Here is a 14,927-nt window from a genome sequence, read left to right on the forward strand (position 1 = left end):
CCACCATATAGATCTTAAACAAGAGGGGTTTTCCCCATAGCCCACTTCTCAGATGCAAAGGTGGGGTTGCCCCACCTTTGCATTTCATAGTCAATAATATGACTCAATATCTGCCACAGTGATACCCCAACAATAAGTTGTCTGAGGGTAATTCGAGGAGTTCCGCCATCCCAGATGAAGCAGGTAAGAATGGAATTTTGCCTTCAGAATCAGTGTTGAGGGATGTAAGGGAAAATTCTGCAGCGGGTATAACAACTGGGGAAGTGATACCATTTTAAAATTACCGACCTACTGGTGAGGGACAGAAGCAAGACCCGAACATCCTCTCTGAAGCGAGGCAAAACTGGCTCTAGGTTACGTGACCACGCCAGCCCTGCATCCAGGGATATAAGGACTCCCAGGTATCTGAACTCACCCGAGGAAATCTGCAATTCCAACGCCCAACCAGAGTCCAATGAGCGGCTACCTGCCGAAAGCACTGCAGATTTTGATGTATTTATGTAGAGGCCCGTGGTTTCACCAAAACTACGCATGATTTGTAGGATTCGGGCTTCCAATGTCTCTGGGGTAGTCAAGAAGAAAAGATCATCAGCATACGCTGCTATTCTATAGGAAAGTCCTCCACCTCCACCCCCTCACTCGAAACCATGCACCTGAGCATCCATTCTCAACCACACCGCCAAATGCTCCATCGCTAGAGCAAACAGCAGGGGGGACACAGGGCAGCCCTGTCTGGTCCCCCACCGTATTGGAAGCTAATCTGATTTGGCACTAGCCACCTGCACTGTTGACTTCAGGTCAGTGTACAGGAACCTGAGGTAAGATAGGACTCCAGGGCTAAAATTAAGGCACCGGAGGAGTATAAACAGATACTTCCCGCTCAAGGGGTCAAGTGCGTTGTCAGCTAGGAGAGCTACATCCGGTCCTTCCAATCTATCGGCTAGTGCCAAGACATTATATAAAAGCTGAATGTTATGTCAGTGGCACGATGAGGCATTAAACCAGCCTGATCTGGATGTACCAGGTCAGGGATGTGGTGCACAAACCTCTTCAAGATTCAAGAGGGAAATTGGACGATATGAGGAGTGTTCACTAATCGACCGGCCTTGTTTGGGGAACACCACAATCTCTGCATGTCACCAATCGGGCGGCATAGCAGCACCAACAGTCGCAGAATTTATCACCCCAGCATGTGTTCCCTTAGTTTGGGCATGTAGGCTTTTGAAATTCACATGGGAACCCGTTAAGTCCCGGGTCTTTCGAGGGTCATAGCCCTGCAAGGGTTGACCAGAGCTTCACTCCGGTGAGAGCATCTTCCAATGAGTCTTGATCTACTGTTGAGAGGGTTCGAAGGGGAAGGGCATGTACAAAGTTTGCTATCTTTTCCCATCGAGAAAACCTCCCTCCGGGGCGTACACAGCCTCGAAATGAGTGGCAAAACTACATGCTATCTCTCCTGGATCAGTGAGTAGATTGCCCTATTAGTCCCGAACAAAAGGAATGGAGGAAGAGAACTGGGCACTCTGGCATAGTCTGTGTAGCATTTTGCTCGATTTGTCCTATCATTGATTTGTGCTGCCAGGATGCTTGGCCTTCCCCCAGCAAGGTCTGTTGATATTGTTGTACGAGACCAAGCTGCCTATGCACCACATGCTCAACCTCCCAGTGACTAACTCTAAAGAAGTGACATTTATCAGGGCATGGGGCAAAATTGGCCTTAGTTTAGTTGTGTCTGCAAAAGCAGGTTTATGTGTGGTCTTCGGAATCTAAATTGGGGGCCTCTGAAAATGTTAGTGACAAAATGTGTTAATACTTGTGATGTTGATGAGTGGCACATGCTAAGCCCTATGAGGTATGGCTGCATAATCTCTAGTATTAATATAGATTAATTACTAAGTTGAAGCAGTTTGCATGAGTGCTAGTATCAATATAGATTAATTACTAAGTTGAAGCAGTTTGCATGAGTGCTGCAAACCTATTTAATTTGCTCCTTGCATCATCACAGAGCAAATGGTTGCAAATTACTTGCCTTAGGTGTTTATTTGGTGCACCGCCTTCTATCCATTGACGGAGAGAAAGAAAGAAGGAAACAGAGGTGACTCCAGAGCAACACATTCTCCACTCATTCCACCATTCTGCCAACCTCCTGTGGTTTCCAATCTCTTGAGCCCCAGCCTGACCATCCTGTAAAATGACAAAGGTCATTTAGGGCTGTAACCTGGGGCATAATTGCTGTGGTCCGTATCGGCCCTCTATCCTTATAAAATAATTTTGATTACTCTAAACAGTCTGAGCTTTATCCAGAGTTGCTATGTTCCTCCTGGTGTCAAACTCTTTCTTGGTTTACCTGAGGTCCATACTGTCGGTAAGAGATGCTCCCCTATCATTTCACCTCAGACATGTTTGCTTCAGCTCTAGTAAGTAGTGGTACTGGTATCTGCACAGGCTGTAATATTACTGTTCCAGACATTTGTTATTGGCCCGGATGGCTTCTCTTCCACCATTCCCGACCCTTAGCCCCAGTCCATGGCCCCATTCCAGCAACATGAGCATATCCCTCCAATACTCAGGGTATGAAGCTGGGTCTATTTTCTCAGCGGAGGTTGGCTCATCCAGATACTGATGATCATGGTACTGAGGACATTCATCCAACAAGGAGTACTTTCTCTATACTTGATCAGTTGAACTGTGATCCAATGAGATACCGACCCTTCTGCTGAAGATAAATTGCATTCATGTGCTGCTGGCTCCCTCTGCTTCCTCATCAAGCCATTTTCACCAGATCGAGCACAGCCTGGTAAGCTGGCTCAGTGGTTGTATGGGAGTACATATCCCAGATGTGCAATACTACAGGTCTATGGACTATAAGTACAAGACCCTGAAGGACAGCACCATCCTTGTATCTGTGGTTCTAGTGATGGCCCTCAAAAAGGTAATGCTTCTTTCACCAACATTGACAAAGAAGCCAAATGTCTAAAAGTCTTTTTCTGAGACAAGCTAAAGGCAATGCAATCATATCTAGCTACATTCCATGACTTTGGCTTAATTATGATTGATGTGCCTCTCTCCATATATTCAAGATCAGCATAAAAATCCTCACTCTGTATACTGAGGTGGAAAATCAAAATTGTTGATATCTAGGAATCTCCTTCAAATTGCTGCCATGAACACCACCTTTCCTTGAAATGACAAGCATGGTAGAAGTGTTTGGACTTGGAACAGGAAGACCAGGATAAAAGATATTGGCTTTACATTTCATGGCAAGAATATATTTGATTCATCAATGGATGAAATGCAGCAGCGCCATGGGACCAGTAGGATTGTGCCTCAGTTGTTCTTTTAGAGACATTTAGCCATACGGTTTCCCTTCAGATGTCCAAGACAGGGACTTCTTTTGTAGAAGATGGGGGGGGGGGGGCTTTGGGGCGGCGAGGAATTTAGCATCTTTAGCCATTCCACTAGATGAACACAAACTACTCCCTTGTTTGAACTAAAACAGAGAAAGAGAAGCACATAGATACTATTAAAACCTTAGAGATAGGTGTGTTATGATGCCTCGTCTCTAAGAGAGGAACACAATGATACTGAGTTAACAACGGACACCTGGGCTGTGAGTTCTTAATGAATCGCAAACAGCTTGCTAGCCTGGAGAATACTTGCAATGACTCTGACATTGTCACTTAAGGAGTCCATCACACACTGCCACCTTATTTGCTGTTTTCTAGATCTTGATCTATTGGTTGTTGCTGTAACCAGCACTAAGACCCTCTGGGTGAAGGCAGTGTTGTAAAAAATTTCAATTAGCTAACCAAGTAAACAGGGTCTCCCATACCAATAATCAAGATATCAGAAGTCATGCTGGAAAACACAGCTGCCCTGCAGTGACCAAAATCACATTATCGTCTAAGGAGAGCAATTGTTTTACAAATCTTCTAAATCCTCTTTTGCCATACCACTGTGGAAGTCAGTTTTTATCCAGTTGCAAAAATAAAAGCTGTGTTTCAAAACTCTGAAGCCACTTTGAAATGTATTAATCAACGATTGGGTGTGCTCACAACATCCAAAGACGGAGAGGAACTAATACAGGGGATAGATGAGACTAATCGTACTTCAAGGCTCCTGCAGCATCAGACTTGTGACATACAAATGGCAGTCACAAAAGGTTGGAGCAAATTCATGTGCTACAACTTGATCTGTGAACCACATTTTCTGTTGATTCTTTGACATTTGTATTTGCCTCAGTTTATCATGCCACATGTTTGTATCATCCTAGCAGAACAAAAAAGCCTCCCAGTAGCAGTATCACCATAAATTAAATAGGTTGAAAGAAGGAGAATTACCTCAGGCAATTCTCTATGTCATAACCAAAAAGGACAGAAACTGTATTACATTGAACCTGGCCAACGGGTATATTTGCTAGTCGTCTCAATTTTCATTTTCTGTTCTCTCTGGAAACTAAAAAGAGGGCACCAGAAGTACAATTACTTCAATTCTGTCAATTACAGGGCAATCAACGAAAGCACTATATAATTAAGAATATGTTGCTGCTAGACAAAAAGGCGTCTTATTGTATTTTCCAGAGGCAGCATCAATGTCAAGGAGCCTGTAATATTGTGTCTGTAGAAAAGAAAGGAAAGCTCTTAGGATCTCTTTTTACTGTCGACCCTTAAAGACCTGGGTAGTTCTCTTTTAAACCCATCTTCCTCATCTCTTTCATCCTTCAATGCCTCTCTTCAGAATAAGGTCTAACATGCTCAACCAATCCTCTGTGGAGGACTTAATCGTCAGGTCAAAGGTTTGCCTCTTGACAAACCTCCCAGTGTGAAACCCTCTAATGCTTCTGTGTCCCTATCCATCCTTTTGGCTCTTTCCATAGGGCGTTTTTCCTCCCTCAGAAATGTAACTGGGACAGAGAACTAGGTTTTCTACAGGGTTGTTGTTAGTTTTGAACTATCCTGGGATCCAGCATAAACATGCATTATATCTGAAAGAGACACGTTAGTGATAGATTCCTTACCTTAGAATATCCCCATGCGTCAGACTGGATCTGGAAAGTCTTTTGTAGCAGTACCCCTGCGCATCAGTAGGTGGCGTCGTGCGGCTCTGCGTCCGTCACCGGCGTCGTAAGCGCCGAGATGACGTCACAGAGGCTACTTAGGCGCCACCCATGCGCGCTGACATCAGTTCTTTCTTTTTCCGCGCCAGCAAGCGCAGATCCGGATAGAGCACGTACCTTAGTCACTTTTTGACTACTCTTTTGAGACTTTTGTCTCCCCCTTTTTTCTCATGGTGCACGTAGGTATGCCTGGATTTAAGTCTTGTGGGGCCTACCGTCGCAATATGTCGGTGGTGGACCCCCATGATGTTTGCCTCTACTGCCTGGAGACCGACCACGACTTCCGGTCCTGACGGGCCATGGCCCCGAAGGCCTTGAGGGAGCGGCGCCGGAAACTGCTGGAGGCCCGGCAGTCGTCCCACCGCCGCTCCAGGTCCAGGGACCGTTACCCGGACCGCTCGCGAGGCCTCAGTTGTCACTCCTCCTGCTCCAAGGCTTCGCCCTCGGATTCCGGTAAGCGACGACATAAAAAAAAGTCGAAGAAGCGTGTTAGCTCTCCGACGTCCCCCCGTTGGTCCTCGGATGCGGACGAGGGGGACAGGGGTTCTGCCCCTGCGGCTCCTTTGGAGCCTGGGAGTCTTGCGGCCTACCCACCTACCCGGGTCCGTCGGCGACTCCCGAACAGGTGCAAGAGTTTCTTGCCACCATGGACCCCCTTTTTAGGCCTCGGGCTCCTGCCGGCACGCCTTCGGGCCCCGCGGTCCTGTGTCCAGATCCTGTTGGCCTGTCGGCGCCACCAGCAGATCCAGCTTCAGCACCACAGGATCCTACGCCGTTGGCTCCGGCCCCGCGCCACGAGGTCTGGCGCTGCCGGCTCCGCCTCCAGCGCCGCAGTGGGTGCCATTCGTTCCGCCCTTACCCCGGTTCCAGGACCATTTTGTTCCTGCCTGGGATCCGCATTGGGACATTGCGCCGGCCCAACCCCGGCTGGCTCCGTTTCCAACGCCGTTCGTCCCTTCTCCGGCTCTACCGCTGCGGCTGGTCCCTCCTGCAACGGAGATGGAGGATAACTGGGTTGCCCGTCAGTGTGACTCAAAACAGGACTGGGTGGACGATCTGGAGGATGCCGGTGACCTCGATGTCTCTTCTGACCCGGGGTTTGCCTCTCCCCGCCTACAATGGAGGAGGGCGCTTCCTACACGATGGTGCTCTGTCGGGCTGCTGAGGTCCTCAAACTCGATCTTTCTATGGTGGCCCTCAAAACCAACCTCCTCACCGAGGTGCTCCAGACGGCGTCTACTTCATCAGAGCCACTGCTTGCCTTCAACGTCGCCCTCACCGACGTCCTGTTGGTCACTTGGTCGCGGCCGGCCACGGGGGCCCCTGTGGATAAGAATGTCGCCAGGTGTCACCGCCCGGCACCTGGTGACCCCGTGTTTCTGACTACTCATCCCACGCCTGAGAGTCTGGTCATCCAAGCCTCGACGTCGCAGAGTGCCTTTCCCACGGCTCTGCCGGATAAGGACTCTAAGAAGCTGGAACAGTTCGGTAAGCGGTTGTTCTCTTCGGCCAGTTTGGGGCTGTGGTCGGTGAACACCGCCTGCTAATTGTGCCGCTATTCCCACGCGGTGTGGGATACTGTTGCTCAGGTGTTGCCTCAGTGTCCTGAGGAGGTCCAGGCTGTTCTTTCCCAGGTTGTAGCTGAGGGTAAGAATGCGGCTAAGTTCACCATTCGGTGTGGTTTGGACATGGCTGACTCATTGGGCAGGGCGATTTCTACGACTGTGGCGCTGCGTCGCCACGCCTGGTTGCGATCTACTGGTTTCTCCCCCAATGTCCAGAGCTCGCTCATGGATATGCCCTTTGATGGCACTCGCCTGTTTGGCGTTTTAAAGACTCGCGGGCCACGGCCAATTCCTTGGGTCTTTCCACGAATATCCCAGCCACTCCTGGTTTTCGTTCCTTTCGTGGCCAAGGCAAGGGCGCCCAGGCACGTTCCTTCAGCAAGCCTGTGCAGAACCAGCCTCAGCACGGACGCGGCTTCCGCAGGGGTGGGTCTGGAAATCAGCGTGGGGGGCAGTCCACCTCCGCCCCCGCTTTTTCTACCTCCAAACCTTCCTAATCCGAGCTTTGTGGAGCACCCCACACCAGTGGGTGGCAGGATTCGCCATCACCTCCCCCACTGGCACGCTATCCAATCAGTCAAGTGGGTGTTGCAGATCATCCGTAAGGGTTACTCCCTTCCCTTTCAGTCCACCTCTCCAGCCATGCCACCTCGGTACCACCGCATGTTGGGGGAACACTTGGCGACTCTCCAGCAGGAAGTTGCGGCCCACTTGGCCAAGGGGGCCATCGAGTGCATTCCTGGGCCAGAAGTAGGGAGTGGTTGTTATTCCTACTACATTCTGGTCCCCAAGAAGGACAAGGGGGTTTGCGTCCCATCTTGGACCTCTGGAACATCAACCGCTTCTTCCGGAAGGAGAAGTTCAAAATGCTGATTCTGGCTCAGGTCATGGCTGCCCTCGACCCTGGAGACTGGATGGTAGCGTTGGACTTGAAGGACGCATATTTTCACATCCCCGTCCTGTCGGCGTTACCTGCGGTTCATGGTAGGCCTGGGGCATTTTCAGTTTGCCGTGTTCCCTTTCGGCCTTACCAGCGCCCCTCGGGTGTTGACGAAAGTGATGGCGGTGGTCGCAGCTCATCTGTGCAGGTCAGGGGTGTCAGTCTTCCCCTACCTCGACGACTGGTTGTTGAAGGCGGGCTCGCCCCAGGCAGTTGTCAACCACCTTCAGACTACAGCCGACCTCCTGCATTTGCTGGGGTTCTTCATCAACGTGCCGAAGTCGCACCTGAGTCCCTCTCAGAAGCTCCCCTTCATCGGAGCGGTTCTCGATTCGACGCTGTTTCGGGTTTATCCTGCCGAGCAGTGAGTCCGGGATATTCAGGCTATGATTCCGATCTTTCAGCCTCTGTCCCGGGTTTCAATCACGATGACCCTCCGGCTTCTGGGCCTGATGGCTTCCTGCATCCTGCTGGTGACACATGCCAGATGGCATATGCGGGCTCTGCAGTGGGACCTGAAGTTCCAGTGGGCGCAACATCAGGGCAACCTGTCCGTTCATGTCCAGATCTCGGAGGGCACTGCACCACAATTGCAGTGGTGGCTCACGAATTGCAATTGGTTCAATGGCAGATCCCTCTCCCTTCCCCAACTGGAGCACACAGTGGTGACGGATGCGTCCCTCCTGGGATGGGGAGGCCGCTTGGGAGAGGCAGAGATCAGAGGCCTCTGGTCTCTGGCGGAGTCCCGGCTCCATATCAACCTTTTGGAGCTGCAGGTGATCCGACTTGCACTGAAGGCATTCCTTCTCTCTGTCCGGGGTAGTGTGGAGCAGGTGTTCACAGACAACACCACTGCCATGTGGTATTGCAACAAACAGGGTGGGGTGGGGTCCTGGAGCCTATGTCAGGAGGCTCTGCGCCTCTGGACATGGCTGGACATGGCTGGAACCTTACCTTGGTGGTTCTACACCTGGCAGGTTCTCTGAACGCCAGGGTGGACGAACTCAGCCGCCGGTGCTTGATGGATCACGAATGGCGTCTGCACTCGGACGTGGTGCAAGGTCTCTTTCTGCAGTGGCGAAAGCCTTGGTTAGATCTATTTGCCACCGTAGAGAACGCGTAATGTCAGTTCTGCGCGTTGGAATTTCCAAGGTGGCACTCGCTCGGCAACGCTTTTCGATGCGAGTGGAGTTGCGGTCTATCAGGGCAACCTGTCCGTTCATGTCCAGATCTCGGAGGGCACTGCACCAAAATTGCAGTGGTGGCTCACGAATCGCAATTGGTTCAATGGCAGATCCCTCTCCCTTCCCCAACCGGAGCACACAGTGGTGACGGATGCGTCCCTCCTGGGATGGGGAGGCCGCTTGGGAGAGGCAGAGATCAGAGGCCTCTGGTCTCTGGCGGAGTCCCGGCTCCATATCAACCTTTTGGAGCTGCGGGCGATCCGATTGCACTGAAGGCATTCCTTCTCTCTGTCCGGGGTAGTGTGGTTCAGGTGTTCACAGACAACACCACAGCCATGTGGTATTGCAACAAACAGGGTGGGGTGGGGTCCTGGAGCCTATGTCAGGAGGCTCTGCGCCTCTGGACATGGCTGGACATGGCTGGAACGTTACCTTGGTGGTTCTACACCTGGCAGGTTCTCTGAACGCCAGGGTGGACGAACTCAGCTGCCGGTGCTTGATGGATCACGAATGGCGTCTGCACTCGGACGTGGTGCAAGGTCTCTTTCTGCAGTGGCGAAAGCCTTGGTTAGATCTATTTGCCACCGTAGAGAACGCGTAATGTCAGCAGTTCTGCGCGTTGGAATTTCCAAGGTGGCACTCGCTCGGCAACGCTTTTCGTCGCGAGTGGAGTTGCGGTCTATTGTATGCCTTTCCGCCTATACCACTTCTACCCAGAGTGCTGAAGAAGATTCGGCGCGACCAGGCCCAAGTCATCCTTGTGGCTCCGGATTGGGCACGAAGAGTCTGGTATCCCGAGCTACTCAGCATGGCGATCGAGCCCCCAATCCGTCTGCCTCTTCGGGAGGATCTTCTGTCGCAGCAGCAGGGGACAGTCCTCCACCCAAACCTATCCAGCCTCCACTTCCATGCGTGGAGATTGTGCAGCGACAGTTGACAGCTTTCGATCTTCCTCCCGAAGTCTGTGATGTCATTCTGGCAGCCAGGCATACCTCCACTAAAACGGTATACGCCTGCAGGTGGAAAAAGTTTGTGGCATGGTGCAGAGCAAAGGCTGTGGATCCCCTTTCTGCCCCTCTTTCTGAAGTTCTTCTGTTCCTTCCTTCTTTGGCCCAGCAGGGCTCTGCTCTGGGCACTGTCAAAGGTTATCTTTTGGCCATCTCCGCCTTTTTGAGGCTTCCAGATCAGCCTTCTCTCTTTAAGTCCCCGGTTGTTAACCGTTTCCTGAAAGGCATTACGCACACGTTTCCTCCCGTGCCGTTCATCATGCCTCAATGGGACTTGAATCTCGTTTTGACCTATCTGATGTGCTCTCCTTTCGAGCCCCTTTATACCTGTCATCTGCGTCTTCTTACTCTTAAGACGGCTTTCCTGCTCGCTATCGCCTCTGCCAGAAGAGTGATTGAGATCCAGGCTCTTTCTTCCAAACCTCCTTTCCTTTCTGTTCATCCGGACAAGGTGGTGTAAAGGACCCGTCCTTCTTTTTTGCCAAAGGTGGTCACGCCCTTCCACATCGGGCAGACCATCACTTTGTCTACCTTCTTTCCATCTCTGCATCCTTCGAGGAAGGAAAAGAGGCTCCACCGTCTGGACCCAAAACGTGCGCTCGCATTCTATCTGAAGCGTACACAGCAGTTCCGGGTGTAAGACCAGCTATTTGTTGGCTACGTGGGCGCCAAAAAAGGTCGGGCTGTGCACAAAAGGACCATCTCTCGGTGGGTCGTTCTGTGCATCAAAGCATGTTACTCCTTGGCTAAGAAGGAGCCTCCTGTGGGGCTGCGTGCCCATTCTACCAGGGCAACTGCAGCCACTACTGCCTTGGGACGCGGCGTCCCCTTGCAGGACATTTGTCAGCCAGCTACGTGGGCCTCGCTGCACACGTTTACCAAGCATTACTGCCTTGACAGTCGGGTCCGGAGAGACGGCTTCTTTGACCGTTCTGTTCTCCGTGACTTTCTGGTGTAATCTATTCGCAGACCCACCACCGGGGTTGGTATTGCTGGGGTATCTATTCTAAGGTAAGGAATCTATCACTAACGTGTCTCTTTCAGATGCCCAAGTTACTACTTGTGTAACGATATATCTGTAAGAGACATTAGTTAGTGATAGATTCCGTACCGCCCCTCCCATCCTCCCCGTTCTGCGAACTGATTTCTAGGGTTAAGGTCATCCCCCTTTTTAGGGTCCTAGTTTCATGGCACCAGTGGTTAGTTTCTTGCATGGCTCTGCATTCCTGGCGCGGAAAGTCGTGTACAGAACTGAAGTCAGCGCGCATGGGTGGCACCTAAGTAGCCTCCGTGACGTCCTCTCGGTGCTTACGACGCCAGTGACGGACGCGGAGCCACACTACGCCACCTACTGACGCACAGGAGTACTGCTACAAAAGACTTTCCGGATCCAGTCTGACGCCTAGGGATATTCTAAGGTAAGGAATCTATCACTAACTAATATCTATTACAGATATATCGTTACACAGGTAGTAACTTGTGCTTTCTGTCATGTTCAGATCGTTCTGTTGTGAAAGCGTCATCACAAATCATTATTAGAACTCTGACTGAACTCTCTCATTCTGACAGAGGCCTTTTACTTCTAAAGTGCAGGGAAAGAAGTTATTGTTAACCTTATGGTTGTTATTGCATTGCCAAAGACAATTGTATACAGGTGGGGTTATAATTTAAAGGAGGTGTTAATTTCCTGTGTTATGGTCATTTCAGGCTCTAGTTTACATGTAGCCATAGAAGCAAATGGTAAACCAGCTCTTTTTTGTTTTTGATTAGGGTGCAGCCATAGCAAACAGAGTTTCTGTAGAAGTGAAGTATATATTTACTTTGAAATTGAGCTATTATTTGTGAAATTAAACATATATTTTTAAAATAAACAGTTTTTTCTTTTTTTCTGAAGGTACAAAACCACATAAGGATATACTATCTAACGAGAGGATAAAGATTGTGCCAATTTCTGAAGTTAACCTGTTGAGAGGTAAATATAATGTATTTTGAGAATTCGGACAGTAGGCGATGTGGAAATGGAGCTAACTACCTGTATTAGTACGCTTAAGTGATGAGGCAAAAAGATTCTATGTAGAATTGTATTGCCCATTAAAAGACTAGTTCATGCATTTGAGGCCAATATTTGCAATTCTGCATTGATCTAATCATCATCGTCATTATCAGGAAATCTTTATTCCGGATAATTAAAACCATAAAAGATAAAGATACAAAAAATAGATACAAAAACAGCATTAAATTATACTGCAATTGATGATTATTTACAATGCTAGGTTCCATATAGTTCGCTATTTGAGCCCCGTCAGATCAATGTTTCAAGTGGTGTTACTACGAAGATAAAATGATTCAGTAAAGGCAATGCAACTGTGTTTTTAAAGTGCTTGTGTAGCAACATTTTAATACATTTCTTTCTCATGCACCAGACCAAGTGTAAATACTTAGCCAAACTATATAGTGTTCCTATAGTGGTATCAGATCTAACTATCGTAAGCAAAACATAGTGACAAATCAGTATTATCCACTTTCTCCTTGGAGCTACATAGGTATTACAGAAAAACAGTAGCTGGGACACTGATTCCTCTGCCTCATTACAAGTCTGAAAATTCATTACCAGTGGTGTGGCTGGCTTATTACACACAAGGCATGTAATTAAATTTAATATACAATGATTTTGCTGTAGGGGTGGGGCGTAATAGTATCAGAAATGTTTCAAACGGGTAAGTCCAGAAAATCTGCCAAAGAAGACCTATTTCTGAAAGCAACATGTTCTCTTTCAAATAATTGTTGCCAGTATTTCTATTTTAGCTGTGTGTTTGTTACCACAGGATGGTATGCTCTGTTGGGCAACTACTCTTCCATATCAACAAAGAGCTCACATTGTTGACCCATTGGACTTTGTAAGGTATTGTGCCACTTCCTCAACACAACAAAGCCTTCCCCAAAATAATAGTGGTCTAGGAGAGGCCCCTTGTAAGGTCGATTTTTAAACCCATGTCCAAAAGTTGTGGCAGGGTCTGGGTGCACTGGGACAAATTGACTAGGGATTTCAGACATTTTCTTTCCGCTGTTGCAAGATTATTCTTCTGGGAGTGACCTCACACTTCTGTGGCACAGTCTGCACTACCTAAAGCTGTGGCATTATATATTTCTAGGGCAGTGGAAACAAACTTAGTAGAGGTAGGTTTCGACACTCCATGTATAGATGCATGAAATGTTATGTTGTAGTTTTATGGTACTCTTATTGATTTGCATGTACCAGGCATATTAGTTGTCAGTTTTATCCCAGGATTAAGGGGCCCAGAATTCTGGTTAATCTAGGAAGATATCCCTGGGTATCCGATCAGTGCCTTGTCTGACTTAATGCATTTATTGCATGCAAGGTATCTGTAAGCGCAATCTTTAGTGGTTCTGCATTAATCAACAGTGAGTATGTTATGAGTATATCTTCCAAACTATTACCCTCATCCGTGTGTGTGTGTGTGTGTGTGTGTATATATACAGGGCGACAACGTTTTTGATCCATTTACAAGGCTGGATATGGCAAACTATATTACTTGGATTACTGTGGTCCCCATTGACCATTATGTGGCAAAATATATTGCTATCCTTTAGTTTTGTCACAGTGAGCAGATCATTCCAGTTCTGCTCTTCCTGCTATCTCCTCACAACTACTTGTATACTTTAGTAAATTTCCCTTGCATCTCTGATCAAAACTAGATTTTTACTCTTAATGGCAGATTTGAGGTTACTTTTAGCTCTTTTGCATTCCTTATTAAACCATGTATTGTGAATTTTATTACCTTTGTGGGCTGAGTTCGTAGACCTTTGAAAATATTTAAGTAGGGATGCAAAAGAATTGTTGTGTGTATTGACAATTATACAGTAACTGTTATCCAGAGAATGTGTAGATCCTATTATTTCCATTGCCTGTACCAATTCCCTATATATTCTTGCTATGACATTGTGCTTCTTCTGGATGTGGGTGCATTTAACCACCTGCATTGATTTAATATAATGTTCTCCTTTCTTTGCTTGTTGCAAAACTGTGGATGTGACAAATGGTCTCGATCTTTTTCTCTCTCTTTCACACTTTGATTCCTTTTTTTGCTCTTTTCCAGGCCATTTAAGTTCTTGACCTGCTTTTACTGCTGCCTTCACTGCATTTTTAGTTGGAATGTGGTCCCTTTATCACTTTTTCTGTGCAGAACAGCCTCATTCTACTCTTTTGGTTTGCCGTTTACTAATTTGCAGAATATTTCGGACAGAAAGGATATAAATGAAGTACTCGTGTTACATCAAAGATAAGTCTGAACGTAGAGGTTCGTGGCAATGGCAAAAATAATATGTGGTAGAGGGGGTATTGAGACACTTCTGTTAGTTATATAAAGAAATATACAATTGAACTACATGAATGAACATGATATACTCTGCAAGATGGATCATCTGTGGAGTGCTGTGAAGATATCAAACTCTTTGTTTTCAAGGAAGTAGTGTTTGACCTCCTTTTTGAAAGCGATCATAGTTGGGCAACTCCAAGGCTGAAATTAGGGCCTTCTAGTTAGCTTCTGCCAGTAGGGAAACTGACCTGACTCTTGATATAGCCTATGAGACTATCCAGCATATGGTCAGATTTAAATACTACAATGAATAACTGCACAGGATCACTAAACTTCCATCCAACTTCCTTGATGTTCAAGTAATGGATGGCTTTGGAAAGCTGAACTGGGTGCGAATGTCGAAGTTTAAGACTTTTTCGAATTGGCTGAATAGTTGTTGGGAGGAAAGGGAAGAGTGGAAGGTGAAGTGAGTTAGCATTTCGAAGACTTTTAGTGTCTGCTGATATGAAGAGTTGGCAGTAATGTTGTAGTCTGACTGGGTAACCACTTCCAGAATACCTTCACATGGCTCTTGTGACTGGGCTGCTGGCTGGAATGCCTGAATTAATCTCAGTCACTGGTGATTGCTCAAGCTTCATTGTAGTCCATTGTTTTTCCATCAGCTTTGTTACTCCAGCCAGAGACCTTCCATACACCAATTACACTTGATCCTTCTCCATTAGAACAGTCCAGCCTGACTGCCACACATTGTCCTTTCTAGACGTAAACACAAACCCTC

At 47.9% G+C, this 14,927-nt stretch overlaps 1 protein-coding gene across 2 annotated transcripts in view; it reads left to right on the forward strand.

The window, feature by feature from the left end:
• The window catches only part of ALG1 (ALG1 chitobiosyldiphosphodolichol beta-mannosyltransferase), a 236,930-nt gene that overhangs the window by 27,702 nt on the left and 194,301 nt on the right, over window positions 1-14,927 (forward strand). For both annotated transcript variants that reach the window (XM_085628273.1, XM_085628274.1), the window contains exon 2: window positions 11,707-11,784. In XM_085628273.1, the coding sequence (XP_085484399.1) occupies window positions 11,707-11,784 (78 nt within the window). The remainder of the gene's footprint in view (window positions 1-11,706; window positions 11,785-14,927) is intronic.

The sequence above is a fragment of the Triturus cristatus genome, chromosome 10 (assembly GCF_964204655.1).
Source record: "Triturus cristatus chromosome 10, aTriCri1.1, whole genome shotgun sequence".
Classification (NCBI taxonomy): Eukaryota; Metazoa; Chordata; class Amphibia; order Caudata; family Salamandridae; genus Triturus; species Triturus cristatus.